The 17,145-nt window shown below is 43.5% G+C and overlaps 1 protein-coding gene across 1 annotated transcript in view; it reads left to right on the top strand.

The window, feature by feature from the left end:
• Positions 1-17,145, top strand: part of dnah1 (dynein, axonemal, heavy chain 1) — a 175,343-nt gene that overhangs the window by 7,208 nt on the left and 150,990 nt on the right. The window contains exons 4-10 of the mRNA XM_061932510.2: positions 2,937-3,111; positions 3,190-3,325; positions 3,409-3,541; positions 5,155-5,533; positions 6,903-7,060; positions 7,134-7,345; positions 10,910-11,208. Of these exons, the coding sequence (XP_061788494.1) occupies positions 2,937-3,111; positions 3,190-3,325; positions 3,409-3,541; positions 5,155-5,533; positions 6,903-7,060; positions 7,134-7,345; positions 10,910-11,208 (1,492 nt within the window). The remainder of the gene's footprint in view (positions 1-2,936; positions 3,112-3,189; positions 3,326-3,408; positions 3,542-5,154; positions 5,534-6,902; positions 7,061-7,133; positions 7,346-10,909; positions 11,209-17,145) is intronic.

The raw sequence follows: 17,145 nt of genomic DNA, 5'->3' as shown, positions 1-17,145 counted from the left end.
TCGGGTTAGAATGATCTTTAGTGTGCATGTCTTTGATGTCAGCTGTGGTGGAGGTGGACTAAATTTAATAGTCTCGGAATGAACCGATTGTCTTGCTGCCGTCTCCCCCCATTCAACATGTACAGAAGTAGCGTTTATATTCTGTTGAGTTTGTTGCTTTAAAACGAGACTAGCAAAAACAGAAGTATGATATGGCGTGTCATATGTCGATGTAACAATAAGAGAAGGGATCCAGGTGTCGTCTTAACGAGCTGTTTTATTCACGACATTACAGCTACTCTAAATGCATACATTTCAAAAAGAGAGGTAAAACAAAAGTAGTGAACATAAGGAAAATATGATAAATAAATACCGTGATACCGTCAGACAAGCAGAAATGCACAAAGCCATGTTTGATAACGGCATACTTGCCAACCCTCCCGGATTTTACGGGAGACTCCCGAAATTCAGCGCCTCTCGCGAAAATCTCCCGAAATTCAGGCGGAGCTGGAGGCCACGCCCCCTCCAGCTCCATGCAGACCTGAGTCCGCTTTCCCATGATATAAACAGTGTCCCTGCCCAATCACATTATAACTGTAGAATGATGGAGGGCGAGTTCTTGGTTTCTTATGTGGGTTTATTGTTAGGCAGTTTCATTAACGTCCTCCCAGCGCGGTAACAACACACAACAACAGCAGTCACATTTTTTGTCTACCGTAAAGCAGTTCGTCTGCCGTAAACAGCAATGCTGTGACACTCTTAAACAGGACAATACTGCCATCTACTGTACATCAATAACATATACGGCTTTTAGAGAGTGCAGTGCACAACTGCGCACACAACAAGGAGACGAAGCAGAAGAAGGAGGAAGATTCAGCCATGGCGACGCCGACCACGAGTAAGATGAAGAAATATGCTTTGTTGCACCTTTCCTGCCTGAGTCCGGCGATTAGTTGCAAATCTTGCTTTATTGATTGCTTGCACACAGCCAATCCAACACAAACAAACTAGTCCGCGCCCGCACTCACGCTACCGCTCCCTCTCTTCTCTCGCCCACACACTCACTGACGTCACTCACCTCACATGCTCACCTATTAAAGGGCCACACACACACTTACGTACGCTACTCTCATAACAGCTTGTAAGTTCCAAGCCGCAGCTGCGATTGGACCTGGATAGCCTCCGGGAAGAAGTAGTGGACTACCAAGTGCTTGGCACTGAAGATCTTCCTCAAGAAGCAAAGATTGACCGGTTTTGGGCCATGCTAGGGAAAGATGGAAAATTCCAGACTCTAATGCATTTGATGAAAGCACTTTTGTGAGTGCCACACATCAATGTATCATCAGAGAGGGTGTTCAGCATGGTTAGAAAAATAGTGACAGAGAATAGAACAAGGATGGACAATTCAACCCTTAACTTAACAATGAGTAGATGAGTGTTATGTGTGTGTATATGTGTAAATAAATGAACACTGAAATTCAAGTATTTATTTTATTTATATATACATATATATTAGAGATGCGCGGTTTGCGGGCACAACCGCGGAGTCCGCGGATTATCCGCGGATCGGGCGGATGAAATTAAAAAAAATTTGATTTTATCCGCGGGTCGGGTTGGGTCGGGCGGTTGAAATAAAAAAAAATTAGATTTTAAATAGATTCAGGCGGGTGGCAGTTAAACCAATTCGGAAATATATATACATAGTAGAGATGCGCGGTTTGCGGACACAACCGCGGAGTCCGCGGATTATCCGCGGATCGGGCGGATGAAATTAAAAAAACTAAGATTTTATCCGCTCGCGGGTCGGGTCGGGCGGATTAATTTTTTTTTTTTTGCGGGTGGCAGTTAAACCAATTCGGAAATATATATACATAGTTAAATGTTGTTACCCACATACGAAAAACGAGCAGGCACCTGCTGCATATGCCACAACAGAAGAAAAAAAAAGAAAAGAGATGGACACTTTTACGGAGCGGAGAAGGGACGCCTCGCCGGGGTCCGGGACCGAGGCCCCTTCCCCCGAGAGGGCCCCACCGGGAGCCGTAGCTGAGGCGATCCGCGAGAAGGGCCCGACGCACGTCCAGGGTCACTACCGCGCCCACCGCACCGACACCCCGCCTCGTCCGCTTTCGCCGCGGCCGGCGTCACGCGCAGCAGGTAAGCAGCTTACCTGCCCGCCACCCCCGTGGCCGGGGGCTCGTAACATGGGTCACTCCGCGCGCTCCGCCCGCGCAGCTTACCTGCTTTCCACCCCTGTTGCCGGGGGCGCGTAACAGGGGTCACTCCGCGCGTAGTGCGCTCATGAAAGGGGTGGGGCTCACCCTGGTTGATATAGACCGCAGGACGGTGGCCATGGAAGTTGGAACCCGCTAAGGAGTGTGTAACAACCCACCTGCCGAATCAACTAGCCCTGAAAATGGATGGCGCTGGAGCGTGGGCCCATATCTGGCCGTCGCCGGCAGCGAGACGCGCTTGGAGGTGCGCTCAGCGCGGCTCCCATATGATTGCGCACTGGTGTGCGTCTGGGTCGTGACAGCGTGGCACGCGAATGTCTGTGCTGCATTGGATCAGTCTCCTTTCTTTAACAGGCAAAAGCTTTATAACCTCACTAATGCCTTGCATCGTCTATATTAGATATATAACAACGGGCGGGTGCGGGCGAGTGCGGTTCTGATCAAATGTTACATCGGGTGGATGGCGGATGGTTGACGACTTTCTGATGCGGTTGCGGATGAAATAATTGCCTATCCGCGCATCTCTAACACCCACACATCAAACTACAGATGGACAGATCATAATACTTAAAACACGCACACACGGCTCTGATTACACACACACATTGACATACAGACACACACATTAGTACCAAGACACGTGAGTTCGATTGCAGACGCTCTGAGTTTGCAAATAACGTTGCTATTACAATACTTCCATCCTCTTCTTTCCCTTTCTTGCAGGCACAAGCTCAAAGTCCCCGTTTGCCCAATACAAGTTTGATGAGAAAGATTATTACGGACCATGCTCAAAGCAATTACTCACGTCATACTTCAGCCGTGGCGGAGACACACCCAAGGTCCAGATGCCCTACAAAACCATCAGCGGCAAAATCCCTCGCGATTTGAAAAAAGAACGGTATGTACGGTCTTTGCGTGACCAAGTAAATCCACAGTTCGATCCTCATATACTCAAGATATCTTCTCTTTTCCAAAGGTGTCGACGGGAGTATTTGAAGCTTAATTTTGAACAACTTTTGGCAGAAAAAAACATTGACTCCAATCATCTGATACCGCGTTGTTTGGACAGCAGTGATGAGCAGCCTCTTCTGTCGCCGTATCTTCCACTTGAGGTGAGCCTGGCACGCCGTTGGCAACTTGTGTATAGACTTTAATGAGTCAAACGCCGTTTTTGGTGCAAATATTTTCATCCTAGATATTTGACAACGAGGAATACGATGGTCGGACTGCCCGCGACTGGCTTTCCATGGGAATAGCTCCAGGATCGTCTGATCGAAGACCAATTCCATCAAAAGCGTTACTGCTTACAGATGACACAGAAATGTTTGGTAAAACAAAACAAAACGTAAATACAAAACCCAAAAGCAGTGAAGTTGGCACGTTCTGTAATTTGTAAATAAAAACAGAATACAATGATTTGCAAATCCTTTTCAACTTATATTCAATTGAATAGACTGCAAAGACAAGATATTTAATATCAAACTGAGAAACAAAAATTTTTTTTGCAAATATTTATTAACTTTAAATTTTTACCACTGTGTTACATGGCCTTTCCTTTTAACAACCCTCAGTAAACGTTTGGGAACTGAGGAGACACATTTTTGAAGCTTTTCCGGTGGAATTCTTTCCCATTCTTGCTTGATGTACAGCTTAAGTTGTTCAACAGTCCGGGGGTCTCCGTTGTGGTATTTTAGGCTTCATAATGCGCCACACATTTTCAATAGGAGACAGGTCTGGACTACAGGCAGGCCAGTCTAGTACCCGCACTCTTTTACTACGAAGCCACAGTGTTGTAACACGTGGCTTGGCATTGTCTTGAAATAAGCAGGGGCGTCCATGAAAAAGACATTGCTTGGATGGCAACATATGTTGCTCCAAAACCTGTATGTACCTGTCAGCATTAATGCTGCCTTCACAGATGTGTAATTTACCCATCCTTTGGGCACTAATACACCCCCATACCATCACAGATGCTGGCTTTTCAACTTCACGCCTTTAACAATCCGGATGGTTCTTTTCCTCTTTAGTCCGGAGGACACGACGTCCACAGTTTCCAAAAACAATTTCAAATGTGGACTCGTCAGACCACAGAACACTTTTCCACTTTGCATTAGTCCATCTTAGATGAGCTCGGGCCCAGTGAAGCCGGTGCCGTTTCTGGGTGTTGTTGATAAATGGTTTTCGCTTTGCATAGCAGAGTGTTAACTTGCACTTACAGATGTAGCGACAAACTGTAGTTACTGACAGTGGTTTTCTGAAGTGTTCTTGAGCCTATGTGGTGATATCCTTTACACACTGATGTCGCTGTTTGATGCAGTACCGCCTGAGGGGTCGAAGGTCACAGGCATTCAATGTTTATTACGCTTACGTGCAGTGATTTCTTCAGATTCTCTGAACCTTTTGGTGATATTACGGACCGTAGATGGTGAAATCCCTAAATTCCTTGCAATAGCTGGTTGAGAAATGTTGTTCTTAAACTGTTGGACAATTTCCTCACGCATTTGTTCACAAAGTGGTCGCCCTCGCTCCATCCTTGTTTGTGAATGACTGAGCATTTAATAGAGGCTGTTTTTAAACCCAATCATGGCACCCACCTGTTCCCAATCAGCCTGTTCACCTGTGCGATGTTCCAAATAAGTATTTGATGAGCATTCCTCAACTTTCTCAGTCTTTTTTGCCACTTGTGCCAGCTTTTTTGAAACATATGGCAGGCATCAAATTCCAAATGAGCTAATATTTTCAAAAAATAGCAACGTTTACCAGTTTGAAAGTTAAGTGTATTGTCTTTGCAGTCTATTCAATTGAATATAGGTTAAAAAGGATTTGCAAATCATTGTATTCTGTTTTTATTTACCATTTACACAACGTGCCAACTTCACTGGTTTTGGGTTTTGCAATTCAAAAGCATTACTTTACCAGGCGTTTTTCTGTGTGGCATCAGTAGATGATCAACCTCCCCCATCACCGGAGTACAGCTGGCATCTAGTGGGCGTCCTTGACTACAATGAGGAGAAATGTCAGTACTTGGTAGAAAAGGTTCGCCAAAACAGCAAGCTAAAAGATGAGGAGAGTTGCCTGCAAACGGGCAATAGGTACTGGGTACCCAGGATCCGGTTGCTGTTCAGTGCCGAGGACCCGCGAGTCTTTGTCCAACGAATCCAGTTTGCCATGCACCAGAGGGAGAACACAGAAGCCCTCATCCTCTACAACTTGATTGTTGACTGCATGCCTATCTGGGAGAAAACCCCATCTCTGGATCCACAGTGTCTCCACAACATCAAAAGACGTGCCCTCTCAGGCCACGGCCTTAAACTAGACATGTGAGTCATATCTTCAAGATTGGTTGTGAATAGAGATGTCCGATAATGGCTTTTTTGCCGATATTCTGATATTGTCCAACTCTTAATTACCGATTCCGATATCAACCGATACCGATATATACAGTCATGGAATTGACACATTATTATGCCTAATTTTGTTGTGATGCCCCGCTGGATGCATTAAACAATGTAACAAGGTTTTCCAAAATAAATCAACTCAAGTTATGGAAAAAAATGCCAACATGGCACTGCCATATTTATTATTGAAGTCACAAAGTGCCTTATTTTTTTTAACATGCCTCAAAACAATAACAGTGCAATACTTTTTCATAACATGGTCACTACTGCCTAGTTTCTCTTGTTATATTCTTATTATGTCCCGCGGATGGGACATAAGGACCTATTGAATTTGTAAGGTTTTATTATTTTACTGTTATATTTTTATTCTCATTGTCGCTTTTTATTTTTATTCTTATTCTTATTGTAATATTTTTCTATTCTGTATCCATTTATACCCCCGTTATTTACTTTTTACTTTTTAAATTCGATCTGAATTCTGTACACTGCTGCTGGAATTTTAATTTTCCTGAGGGAACTCTCCTGAAGGAATCAATAAAGGACCGTATTTTTCGGACTATAAGTCGCAGTTTTTTTCATAGTGCGATTTATATATGTTTTTTTTCTTCTTTATTATGCATTTTCGGCAGGTGCGACTTATACTCCGGTGCGACTTATACTCCGAAAAATACGGTACTATCTATCTATCTATCCAAACAGCAGCTTGGCATTTGGGACATGCTCTCCCTGAGAGAGACTATGCGGAGGTTGAGGTGGGCGGGGTTGGGGTGGGTGGGGGTAGGGGTTAGCGGGGGGTTTATATTGTAGCGTCCCGGAAGAGTTAGTACATCAAGGGATTCTGGGTATTTGTTCTGTTGTGTTTGTGTTGTGTTACGGTGCGGATGTTCTCCCGAAATGTGTTTGTCATTCTTGTTTGGTGTGGGTTCACAGTGTGGCGCATATTTGTAACAGTGTTAAAGTTGTTTATACGGCCACCCTCAGTGTGACCTGTATGGCTTGTGTGTGTGTGAAAAGCTGTAGATATTATGTGACTGGGCCGGCAGGCAAAGGCAGTGCCTTTAAGGTTTATTGGCGCTCTGTACTTCTCCCTACGTCCGTGTACACAGCGGCATTTTAAAAAGTCATACATTTTACTTTTTGAAACCGATACCGATAATTTTGAAGCCGATAATTTCCGATATTACATTTTAAAGCATTTATCGGCCGATAATATCGGCAGTCCGATATTATCGGACATCTCTAGTTGTGAATCAAAGCCAGGTTGTTGACATTGTAAACATTTTCACTGCAGTGTACAAAAGTTTGTAGAAGGACTCGGGAAGGAGGTCAAGCTGGATTACGACCGTACCATGAACCGCTTCATCCTGGATAAAATGGTGAAATGCGACCCGCAGGAGTTTTCCCACATCGTGGTGCCACAGAAGGAACCTGAGCATGTGCCACTTATAGGTGAGCGAGGAAGTGTGTGTTTTATTCAGGATTGACCTACCAATTTTAACATGGGACATGACTTTCTGGGCAGGCTGCGTAACAGTTCCTCGCTTTAGCTACAAGAAGAACCGAGCTGCGTTCATCACCAAGTCCATGCTGACAGAGCCTCAAGTGATCTACACGTTATCGGAAATCAGGTTCGAGTGTAACAAACTAGCGACCATGAAACTCTTCAACGTGTCCTTAACCAAACCTCTGCGATTGGACGAGTTTGAAGCAAACCAGGCCCAAATGCAGACTCAGGTATTGCAACATTTTGTTTCCCCTGTCAACACGTAGGGCCTGATCTACTAAAGGTTTACGTGTATTCGAACACGTGCAGACTTGATAGCGCACAATGAGCAAAATAGAGAGAATAATCCATTCAGTGTGCAAATATAATCATTTAGCGCTCACATTGTGCACTGCAAAAACTGAAATCTAAGTCAGATGAAATATCTCAAATAAGGGTGAGATTTGCTTAGGCTCTGGATGTTGTGGGGCTGTCTTGGTTGACAAGACTCTGCAACATCGCTTAGACATCGGGGGAGGTACCTTTGGATTGGCAGACCGGGGTGGTGGTTCCTCTCTTTAAGAAGGGGAACCAGAGGGTGTGTTCCAACTATCGTGGGATCGCACTCCTCAGCCTTCCCGGTAAGGTCTATTCAGGTGTACTGGAGAGGAGGCTACGCCGGATAGTCCAACCTCGGATTCAGGAGGAACAGTGTGGTTTTCGTCCTGGTCGTGAAACTGTGGACCAGCTCTATACTCTCGGCAGGGTCCTTGAGGGTGCATGGGAGTTTGCCCAACCAGTCTACATGTGCTTTGTGGACTTGGAGAAGGCATTCGACCGTGTACCCCGGGAAGTCCTGTGGGGAGTGCTCAGAGAGTATGGGGTAACGGACTGTCTGATTGTGGCGGTTCGCTCCCTGTATAATCAGTGTCAGAGCTTGGTCCGCATTGCCGGCAGTAAGTCGGACACGTTTCCAGTGAGGGTTGGACTCCGCCGAAGCTGCCCTTTGTCACTGATTCTGTTCATAACCTTTATGGACAGAATTTCTAGGCGCAGTCAGGGCGTTGAGGGGATCTGGTTTGGTGGCTGCAGGATTAGGTCTCTGCTATTTGCAGATGATGTGGTCCTGATGGCTTCCTCTGGCCAAGATCTTCAGCTCTCACTGGATCGGCTCGCAGCCGAGTGTGAAGCGACTGGGATGGGAATCAGCACCTCCAAGTCCGAGTCCATGGTTCTCTCCCGGAAAAGGGTGGAGTGCCATCTCCGGGTTGGGGAGGAGATCTTGCCCCAAGTGGAGGAGTTCAAGTACCTCGGAGTCTTGTTCACGAGTGAGGGAAGAGTGGATCGTGAGATCGACAGGTGGATCGGTGCGGCGTCTTCAGTAATGCGGACGCTGTATCGATCCGTTGTGGTGAAGAAGGAGCTGAGCCGGAAGGCAAAGCTCTCGATTTACCGGTCGATCTACGTTCCCATCCTCACCTATGGTCATGAGCTTTGGGTCATGACCGAAAGGACCAGATCACGGGTACAAGCGGCCGAAATGAGTTTCCTCCGCCGGGTGGCGGGGCTCTCCCTTAGAGATAGGGTGAGAAGCTCTGTCATCCGGGGGGAGCTCAAAGTAAAGCCGCTGCTCCTCCACATGGAGAGGAGCCAGATGAGGTGGTTCGGGCATCTGGTCAGGATGCCACCCGAACGCCTCCCTAGGAAGGTGTTTAGGGCATGTCCGACCGGTAGGAGGCCACGGGGAAGACCCAGGACACGCTGGGAAGACTCTCTCTCCCGGCTGGCTTGGGAACGCCTCGGGATCCCCCGGGAGGAGCTGGACGAAGTGGCTGGGGAGAGGGAAGTCTGGGCTTCCCTGCTTAGGCTGCTGCCCCCGCGACCCGACCTCGGATAAGCGGAAGAAGATGGATGATTTGCTTATTTTCTGTCTGATAAGATAATTCTTCTCACTAAGCAGATTTTATGTTGGAGTGTTTTACTTGTTTTAAGTGTATATCATTGAACAGTATTTATGTTGTGTACAAGGTGTATTTATAATATGTTGTGAAAAGGAAATTTCATATTTTTTGGAAGCTCCTCTTGTACTTGAATTTGTTTATAGGGTTAGGCGCAATAAGTGTTCAACTTCAGCCTAAACCCTTTCGGTCTGCAACATTTCTTTTTTAATTTATGAATGTACATCTGTTTGTTTACGTAAAACTGTTTGTTTATTTTGTTGACCATTGACCGAAGAAATAATAAAGTAAAAAAAAAAAAATTAGACTAAAATTGCGATTGAGATAACTAAAACATTAATTTAGACAAAACAGTTGTCTTTTGGAGAGAGACTACACAATCTGTTTGTGGGGAAAGTGAAAGCAAATTTGCACTTTCATCCCGTCTGAATGTGGAGGGCCATGACTGTCTCCATAGTAACAGCCGCACAGTACATGCACCACTTTTGCACGCATCAATTTCGCATGCAGTCTTAGTAGATCACTTAGTAAATGATGGCGTCACATTAGTGCCAAAAATCAGAGCGCATAAAAACTGTTATCGCGCGCTGATTCTCCACTTCGTGCGCGCGCGCGACACCCTTTTGCGCGCGCGGTGCCTTTTTGCGCGCGCGCGGTGCCTTTCTGCGCGCGCGCGACGCCTTTCTGCGCGCTCTCTGTGTACTCCTGGCATCTCTGCTCGCGCTGTCATGTTTCTTTTTGGCACTTTGGGGGCGGGTATGCTTAGACGGCCCCTTCTTTCTGATTGGTCAGGCGAAAAATGCTGAAAAATGCTCAGAGCCAATCAGAACTATAGCAGGGCGGGTCATCGTCAATATGTATCAAGATTTACGGAGGAAGAAGTGGATAAAAAAATGTCGAGCGCTGATGAAGGTTATTTCATACCACATAAACACAATACAGGGTAATACAAAATGTGACCCAAATAAATAATAAGACAACAAACACCATAATCACATCTTTCAGCCAGAACTGGTCCACCAGCAATAACATCCAACCATAACATTATTTTATATTTTCACTTCTTCTTGAACATTTGTTTTCTAATTTATGGAATTTCTTTTGATTCAGCCATAAAATTAATGAAATAATCTTTGAATTTTGTTTTTAAAATGTTAAAAATAGCTTTTAATAATTTATTCTGAAACAGTTTAAAATAATCAGAGAACTGACTAACACTGACCCTACACAACTATGTTGCACAATTAAGTCATTTTTTTTAAACCGAAAGAGGTAATTTCAACAGGTACAGCATCCTATGTCATATCTACATGTAATAAGATTTGTAACAAAGCAAACCGTTTGTAAATTGGTCGAAAATCGAGCAAATTATGGTAATTTAATTAGTACATGTACCATTGACATCAATGTAATGATTGAGGCTAGATGTCCGAGGTAAGATGGCTACAACGTTGCTACACTGGAGAATGATTGGTCATATAAAAAATGCTCACAGCCAATCAGAAAGGAGGGGCCGTCTAAGCATACCCGCCCCCAAAGTGCCAAAAAGAAACATGACAGCGCGAGGAGAGATGCCAGGAGTACACAGAGAGCGCGCAGAAAGGCACCGCGCGCGCAAAAAGGCACCGCGCGCGCGCAAAAGGGTGTCGCGCGCGCGCTCACGAAGTGGAGAATCAGCGCGCGATAACAGTTTTTATGCGCTCGGATTTTTGGCACTAATGTGACGCCATAGTAAATCAGCAGATTTATAACTTTGCACACGCTGTTTAGCGCGTGTTATTTGGATCTTAGCAGATCAGGCCCTTAGTTTATTTGTTAACAGCTAAAAACGCACACAACCTTTTTGATTCTTCCCAGATAAGCCTGTTCCTGCGGGAGGCGTGGATGATCACGGTGACGTACAGCCTCCGACACAACCTGGGGAACATCGGCAAAGGCGCGTACAACATGAGCGAGTCGAAATGGGACATGTACATGGTGACCAAGCTGAACAAACTGATGGCTGTGGTGCACTACAACCTGCAGGACTCCCTACGCAACCTTGTAGAGGACTCCTTGCTCTGCCTGAGCAAGTTGATTATGGACGCGTGCTGCAGCGTGCACACGTGCCCTGACGACATGGCGTGGGGGGACGACCTCATCATTAGCCCTTACAAGTAAGACTTTCACGTATTTTAAACGAAGCGACTATGTTTGTTTCATTTTAAATGCTTGTCATTTGATTACTTGTATTGTTTATTTTTTATGTGCAGCACTCTGGAGACAGTTTTGTTGTTAATAGTGCTCTATAAATAGTGTTGGGTTAGTTACTGAAAACCAGTAGTTACAGTTACTAGTTACTTTATTTCAAAAGTAACTCAGTTACTAACTCAGTTACTTACACCAAAAAATAATGCGTTACTGTGAAAAGTAACTATTTAGTTACTTTTTTTTTTTTTTAAAGCTCCCATTAATGCCCTTTTAGCCTTCATTTCAGTACTGTTATTGCACTGGAGAATAATACAATGTGTTGATCAACTTGACATGTATTTGCATCACTGAACTCTGCTAAGCAATGTGGTCTACATACAACACACAAAGACAAAGATATGTTTCAAAAGGCCAATTTATTTCAGGCCAGAACAAATTGACAAAACTATTTTAAATAGCTGCAACATAACATACATAAGTAACAAACAGCATAATAACAACATAGCTGTAAACCTGGCTTCACCTAAGGAAGGCACACGTGACATACACAAAGCCTAACCAGGCAGGTTTGAATTGTTGTTTTGGGCAGTAGACGGGATCTTTGATCCAAGACCAGTGTTGGGACTAACGCGTTACAAAGTAACGAGTTACTGTAACGCCGTTAGTTTCGGCGGTAACTAGTAATCTAACGCGTTATTTTTTATATTCAGTAACTCAGTTACCGTTACTACATGATGCGTTACTGCGTTATTTTACGTTATTTTTGATGTAGTATCAGCTAGAAACTGAGGATCTGATCGTGTTTTATGGCAGCGAAGCAATGACATGCTTCTGATTCTTCCTCTGCGCTCTCTGTGTGTGTGTGTGTGTGTGTGTGTGTGTGTGTGCGTGTGTGTGTGTGTGTGTGTGTGTGGGTGCGGGGAGGGGAGGGGAGGGGAGGGGAGGGGGGGTGCGCAATACAACGTAAACCGTTGGCCAACCAAAAAGTAACCACAGAACACTATACGACTATACGGTATAGTGTTCTGTGGTTACTTTTTGATTGGCCAAGCGGACGTGACGACAGGCTGCCTCACTCAGGTCCGCACGGACCTGGAGGGGGCGTGCCTTAAGTCCGGCTGGAAATCGGGAGAAATTTGGGAGAATGGTTGTCCCAGGGAGAGGCACTGAAATTCGGGAGGGTTGGCAAGTATGAGATATTCTCACTTCTTTTCTTTTGTCGAGCACAAAGAAAAGAACATTTTAGTTAAATGTATGTTGTGTCTTGGATCAAAGATCCCGTCTACTGCCCAAAACAACAATTCAAATCTGCCTGGTTAGGCTCTGTGTATGTCACGTGTGCCTTCCTTAGGTGAAGCCAGCTTTACAGCTATGTTGTTGATTGATTGATTGATTGAGACTTTTATTAGTAGATTGCACAGTACAGTACATATTCTGTACAATTGACCACTAAATGGTAACACCTGAATAAGTTTTTCAACTTGTTTAAGTCGGCGTCCACTGATTCATGATACAGATATATACTATCAAATACATACTAACATCATAATACAGTCATCACACAAGATAATCATCAGAGTATATACATTGAATTATTTACAATCCGGGATGTGGGATATGGGGGGGGGATTAGGTTTGGTTGGTATCAACACTTCTGTCATCAACAATCAGCATCAACAATTGCATCATCAGAGAAATGGACATTGAAACAGTGTAGGACTGACTTGGTAGGATATGTATAGCAAGTAGTGGACATAGAGAGAGAGATCAGAAAGTATAAGAAAAAATGTCTACATTTGATTATTTACAATCCGAAGAGGTATTATGTGGAAAGGAGGGTGTTAGTTTAGGGTTGTAGTTGCCTGGAAGTGTTCTTTTAGTGCGGTTTTGAAGGAGGATAGAGATGCCCTTTATTTTACACCTGTTGGGAGTGGATTCCATATTGAAGTGGCATAGAAAGAGAATGAGTTAAGACCTTTGTTAGTTTGGAATCTGGGTTTAACGTGGTTAGTGTTAGTGTTAGTGTTATTATGCTGTTTGTTACTTATGTATGTTATGTTGCAGCTATTTAAAATAGTTTTGTTAGTTTGTTCTGGCCTGAAATAAGTTGGCCCTTTGAAACATATCTTTGTCTTTGTGTGTTGTATGTAGACCACATTGCTTAGCAGAGTTCAGTGATGCAAATGCATGTCAAGTTGATCAACAGATTGTATTATTCTTCAGTGCAATAACAGTACTGAAATGATAATGGTAATGGGAGCTTTAAAAACAAAAAGTAGAAGAAGTAACTAAATAGTTACTTTTCACAGTAACGCATTACTTTTTGGTGTAAGTAACTGAGTTAGTAACTGAGTTACTTTTGAAATAAAGTAACTAGTAACTGTAACTAGTTACTGGTTTTCAGTAACTAACCCAACACTGTCCAAGACACAACTTACATTGAACTAAAATGTTTTTTTCTTTGTGATCGACAAAAAAAAGAAGTGAGAATATCTCCATGTTAAAGGGGAACATTATCACAATTTCAGAAGGGTTAAAACCATTAAAAATCAGTTCCCAGTGGCTTATTATATTTTTCGAAGTTTTTTTCAAAATTTTACCCATCACGCAATATCCTTAAAAAAAAGCTTCAAAGTGCCTGATTTTAACCATCGTTATAAACACCCGTCCATTTTCCTGTGACGTCACATAGTGATGCCAACACAAACAAACATGGCGGAAAGAACAGCAAGCTATAGCGACATTAGCTCGGATTCAGACTCGGATTTCAGCGGCTTAAGCGATTCAACAGATTACGCATGTATTGAAACGGATGGTTGTAGTGTGGAGGCAGGTAGCGAAAACGAAATTGAAGAAGAAACTGAAGCTATTGAGCCATATCGGTTTGAACCGTATGCAAGCGAAACCGACGAAAACGACACGACAGCCAGCGACACGGGAGAAAGCGAGGACGAATTCGGCGATCGCCTTCTAACCAACGATTGGTATGTGTTTGTTTGGCATTGAAGGAAACTAACAACTATGAACTAGGTTTACAGCATATGAAATACATTTGGCAACAACATGCCCTTTGAGAGTGCAGACAGCCCAATTTTCATCAATTAATATATTCTGTAGACATACCCTCATCCGCTCTCTTTTCCTGAAAGCTGATCTGTCCAGTTTTGGAGTTGATGTCAGCAGGCCAGGGAAGCTAGGGTCGATAGGGGGTTTAACTCGCTCGTCTGCGGGAACAAATTGCCGCCATTGCTTGCCGTGCTACCGAGGTCCTTTGTCCCTGAATTGCTCACACACTCCGGCAGATTCAATGGGGGTCTGGCGGCAGATTTCTTTGATTTTATCGTTGGAAATGCATCTGCTTTGAGTGTCGCAGGATATCCACACATTCTTGCCATCTCTGTCGTAGCATAGCTTTCGTCGGTAAAGTGTGCGGAACAAACGTCCAATTTCTTGCCACTTTCGCATCTTTGGGCCACTGGTGCAACTTGAATCCGTCCCTGTTCGTGTTGTTACACCCTCCGACAACACACCGACGAGGCATGATGTCTCCAAGGTACGGAAAACAGTCGAAAAAACGGAAAATAACAGAGCTGATTTGACTCGGTGTTTGAGAAAATGTCGGATTGCTTCCCGATGTGACGCCACGTTGTGACGTCATCGCTCCGAGAGCGAATATTAGAAAGTCGTCTAATTCGCCAAAATTCACCCATTTAGAGTTCGGAAATCGGTAAAAAAAATATATGGTCTTTTTTCTGCAACATCAAGGTATATATTGACGCTTACATAGGTCTGGTGATAATGTTCCCCTTTAAGACACTCGAGTCAACTGCCGCTCCTTTGTTAGTAAACACAGACACGCCCCCCCCCTCTCCTCCCCTCCCCACACCCACACCCAGACACACACAGAGCGCGCCTCCGGCTTGTGACACAAAAACATTCAGAAGGACGACACTGCAGCGCTCCAATAAAACACACTCAGATCTTCTGTTTCAAGCCGATACTACATAAAAAATAACGTAAAATAACGCAGTAACGCATCATGTAGTAACGGTAACTGAGTTACTGAATATAAAAAATAACGCGTTAGATTACTAGTTACCGCCGAAACTAATGCCGTTACAGTAACGCGTTAGTCCCAACACTGTCTATAAATGAAGGGGATTAGATTGGATTGCGATTAAGTAAAATATCGGAATCAACTTTCATTATGATGCTGTTCGACGATTTGATGTTTTGATTGACTGGTGACCAGTCCAGGGCGTACTCAGACTTGCTCAAAGTCAGCTGGGATAGGCTCCTGCTCACACATGATCCTGAATAATGATAAGCGGAATAGAGTCTTTGACAGGGCTATGCACTGTATTTTCCGGGGGCTGCAGAGGACACCGGCATTTAAAACCACACCAACCAAATATTAGAAGAAATAAAAGAGCCATATTGGATCAAAAATACAAATAACTAATCTGTCTGAAGCCGCATAATATGAAAAGCCGTACATAAGTGTTATAATGAAGGCAACACATGACGTAAGTGTCTTATGTTAGCTATAATAGCCTACTATGAAAATGACTATGTGTCGCAGGCTGAAGCAAACCTAAATTTTATATTTATTCTACACATTTTTCCAACATTGGAAACCATTAGTTAATCAGAGGCTACTCAGAATGGAGATAACTCCTGGAAATTACTGGCTTTTAATGGCCAAATGTATAGATGTGTGTGTGTCCAAGTTAAAGGAAACGGCAGGCTGTCTTCTTTTAATACATTTATTACAATCTTTGGCAAGCTAGGTAATGTTTGCTGTGGTCTGGAACAACATGGCACACAAACAACTATCATGCAGCCAATATTAAATACAGATAATGTGTTATGAGACATGCAAAACTAAATTACATACAAAGAGGATAAAAGTAAAGGATATTAAATGAGCTCTAATATACCTAAAAATGAGGCATAACAATGCAATATGTGCATACAGCTAGCCTAAATAGCATGTTAGCATTGATTAGCTTGCAGTCATGCACTGATTAGCACTCCAACAAGTTAATAACATCAAAAAGCGCACCTTTGTGCATTCACGCACAGTATAAAACTTTTGGTGCACAAAATGAGACAAAGGAGGAGTGGAAGATTTTACATGTAAACAAACTGTTGCGTCACAGTCCACACTATGGTGAGTTCAAGAACCGCCAAAATGAGTAGGACAAAACGATGTTCACCAAATACTCTCATCAGGGAAGCATACACACAAACATATTAAACAGTGGTAGTTCTAACAATTGGGAAGGTTTTTTGTCATGTTTGCCCTCAAACAAAAAACATACTAAAACAAAAATATTTTTTTCCCCCATCTTTTTCCATTTTCAATCCTTTTTTTAAAAAGGCTCCAGGGAGCACTAAAGAGCCACATGAGGATTGAGAGCTGCGGGTTGTTGACCCCCGTATTAGCCGCACCGGGCTATAAGCCTCAGATACAGTATATATTGGTACAAAAGATTTAGTAAATATCTATTACCTTAATTGTTTCCAAACGGTGTCTTTAACAGGGTAGTAAAATGGGTGATCACACAAAACAGAAATCATCGTCATGGACAAACTAACTGCAGAAGCTCGCTCTCCAATCAGCTAAACGAACTCAATAACTCCACGGTGAAATTTTGGTGAATTTAAGAAACTGAAACAATAGAAAAAGAATGCTTTTGTAAGTTAATAATACCAACGACGACACTTGTTTGCATATTCACTAATGCTAACAACGCTAGCTTGATTAAATTAAGAGAGCATGTTCAAATATGCATTAAACACCACTATGAATTGTTTTAGTTATATTGTTAAACTTAACAAACGTTGCTTGGAGTGATGAATGAACATTCACTCTGAGCAAATTCGCTATTGACGAATAC

Source organism: Nerophis lumbriciformis, linkage group LG38 (genome assembly GCF_033978685.3).
Source record: "Nerophis lumbriciformis linkage group LG38, RoL_Nlum_v2.1, whole genome shotgun sequence".
In the NCBI taxonomy this organism is placed as follows: Eukaryota; Metazoa; Chordata; class Actinopteri; order Syngnathiformes; family Syngnathidae; genus Nerophis; species Nerophis lumbriciformis.
This window is presented reverse-complemented; position numbering and strand designations above follow the sequence as displayed.